Here is a 2,346-nt window from a genome sequence, read left to right as displayed (position 1 = left end):
CGAGGCTCCCGGAGCGCATGTGGCTGGGTCCCCTCAGCCGGAGCCTCGGGGAGGGGCGCCGCGGGGTGGGCGGGCGAGTCACTGACCCTGCCATGTGCTGAGGGGCGCCCGCGAGACGGGGCCCTGGGCCCTGTTCTGGGGCCCCCGTGCGAGGTGTGACAGCTGCCCCGGTCCAGGTGACAGGAGCCGAATCCTCGCTTCTGGTGACCCCACTAGGCTTAGGCCCCCATCAGTGGGGGCCGCTCCCCAAGATGAGCGGACGTCGGGGGACGGGCAGAGAGGGGAGCGTGGCCAGGGGCTGGGCCCGCGGGGGCAGAGCTGAGGACGGGTGGGCAGGAAGGTCGGGCCAGGCCGTCACGGGGGCAGAGGGACGGGACTGCCCGGGCAAGGTGGGGTGCCCCTGCGGCGCCCCCTGGGGGTGCCGGGGTCCCGGTGGCACGTAGAGGGGCCAGCAGAGGCCGCCAGGCGCACAGGCCCTGACCCGCGGTGAGCCACTGGGGGCGGCTGAGGCAGCTGGTGCCGCTGGGGGGTCCGGGCTGGAGCCCCCGCAGGCCCCAGCTGTCCCCCCATACTCGGACCACGCTGGCTGGCCCTGGCCGGGGCCCTAGAGGGGGACCCAGAGCTGCTCTGGCACGTGGGCTGGTGCTGGGTGGGGCGGGGCGACCCACACTCACCCCGAACATTTGCCGCAGGTCGGGGTCCCTGAACCGGAAGGGGATGTTGGACACGTGTAGCCGCTTGGGCTGCTGCTTCTCCGAGGGGCCGGGGGGGAGGGCCGGCTGGCTGTCCGTCTGGGCCGCCTCGTCCGTCTGCTGCGGGACAGGACCAGCTGTGAGCCGCTGACCAGAGACCCCGGCCCGGCCCCTGCCGGACGACCCCGGCCCGCACGGACGACCCCGGCTCCTGCCGGACGACCCCGACGCCGTCCCAGGGCGGTGGGGCCTGCGCCTCGGGGTCCTGCCTCGGGCCTCTGCTGGGGTGCCCGTGACGCCCCCATAGGCGCCCCCTCCGCTGGGTCTCTGCAGAGCTGACCTCGGGGTCCCTCGGCCCCCACAGGGTGCCCTGGGTCACAGGCTGTCCCTGGCCGAGGAGCTGACAGGGTCCCAGGACCCTGGGCGGTGCCGGCCCTCAGGGCGTGAGGAGGTGGAGCCGTCTGGCCCTGCCGCGGCGCGCAGACACGGGGTGCTCCCACAGCCATCGAGGGGCTGCCTGTCCTCCTCATGCCCCTTGGGCTCCGCCTGGCAATTCGGGCCTTGTCTTGAGGTCACTGAGCACCGACAGCGGTCAGCGGGAGGCTGTGAGTTCCCAGGGCACAAGGCTGACCGCCCCAGCCCTGCGGGAGGGCCTGTGAGGAGGTCAGCGGCCGGGAGGCCAGCAGGGCAGGCTGGCGGCTCGAGCAGGTCCTCCGGCGGGCCCCGGCCTGGCCGCTGAGTGGCCAGAGCTGAGGGCACGTGAGGGGTCCGCTGGCACTGCCGGGCGCGTGGCCAGGCGCCGGCAGCTCGCCCCGACCCAGACCTTGGGCGCTGCCTGGCCGCGCATGTGGACACGCGGCACCTAACACCGGCCTGAGACCCGCTGCCCGGCTCAGCCTCCAGCCAGATGGGCACCCCCTCCCTGCGGGCTCAGCCTCCAGCCAGATGGGCACCCCCTCCCCGCGGGCCCTCAGGCTGAGCTCAGCTCCTCTCTCCCTGCCCTTTCCTGCACCGTCCCCAGCTCCGCAGTGGGTTTTCTCGGGCTGCCCTCCCCAGTGCACTGGACATGAGCCCTGTCTCGGTCAGCTGAAGCCTCTCTCCGATCTGCTGCCCAGGCGGGGGCCAGGTGGGACGACAGGGTCGGAGCCCGTGGATGGAACGATGAGAAGCCGCGAGGGCGGGCAGACCGAGGCTGGGCCGCCGTGGCCACCACTCGAGGCAGGAGGGGACCCGGGAGCGCTGCCCACTGCCGCCGGGAGACGCCCGGTTTGCACGGCCACTTCCGGGGCCACCCGAAGAAGCTGGACAGCTTCCCTTCGGGAAGCAGGAGAGGCTGCTGGCCGGGAGCCCAGAGCCCACCCAGGGGGCGGTCCGGTGGCTGTCCTTGCAGGCCACCTGGGAGATCCTTTCTGCCCCGAGGCTCTGAGCGGGCGGCTGGGGGGGTCGAGTCCCCTGGGCCGGGCAGCCATGACCACCCGGGGGCCTGGAGCCCCAGGAGGGATGCAGGGGACCCGGCGCCTGCCTCGCAGCCAGAGGGGCTGGGCCAGCTCTCGGGCGCACGGCTAGGGCTCGGCAGGAGCAGCAGCTCCCTGGGGTTCAGTGACGGGGCCCCCCCGCCGCGACGGAGCGGGAAGGTGTGCGGGGTCGCAGCCGT

At 74.0% G+C, this 2,346-nt stretch overlaps 1 protein-coding gene across 1 annotated transcript in view; it reads right to left on the bottom strand.

Annotated features, from left to right (window-relative positions):
* The window catches only part of RBFOX3 (RNA binding protein, fox-1 homolog (C. elegans) 3), a 35,323-nt gene that overhangs the window by 9,933 nt on the left and 23,044 nt on the right, over positions 1 to 2,346 (bottom strand). The window contains exon 2 of the mRNA XM_012734573.1: positions 675 to 812. Within this exon, the coding sequence (XP_012590027.1) occupies positions 675 to 812 (138 nt within the window). The remainder of the gene's footprint in view (positions 1 to 674; positions 813 to 2,346) is intronic.

The sequence above is a fragment of the Condylura cristata genome, unplaced genomic scaffold (assembly GCF_000260355.1).
Source record: "Condylura cristata isolate star-nosed mole 26May11 unplaced genomic scaffold, ConCri1.0 scaffold00060, whole genome shotgun sequence".
Taxonomy (NCBI): domain Eukaryota; kingdom Metazoa; phylum Chordata; class Mammalia; order Eulipotyphla; family Talpidae; genus Condylura; species Condylura cristata.
The sequence above is the reverse complement of the archived record's forward strand: the minus strand, read 5'-3'. Positions and strand labels throughout refer to the sequence as shown.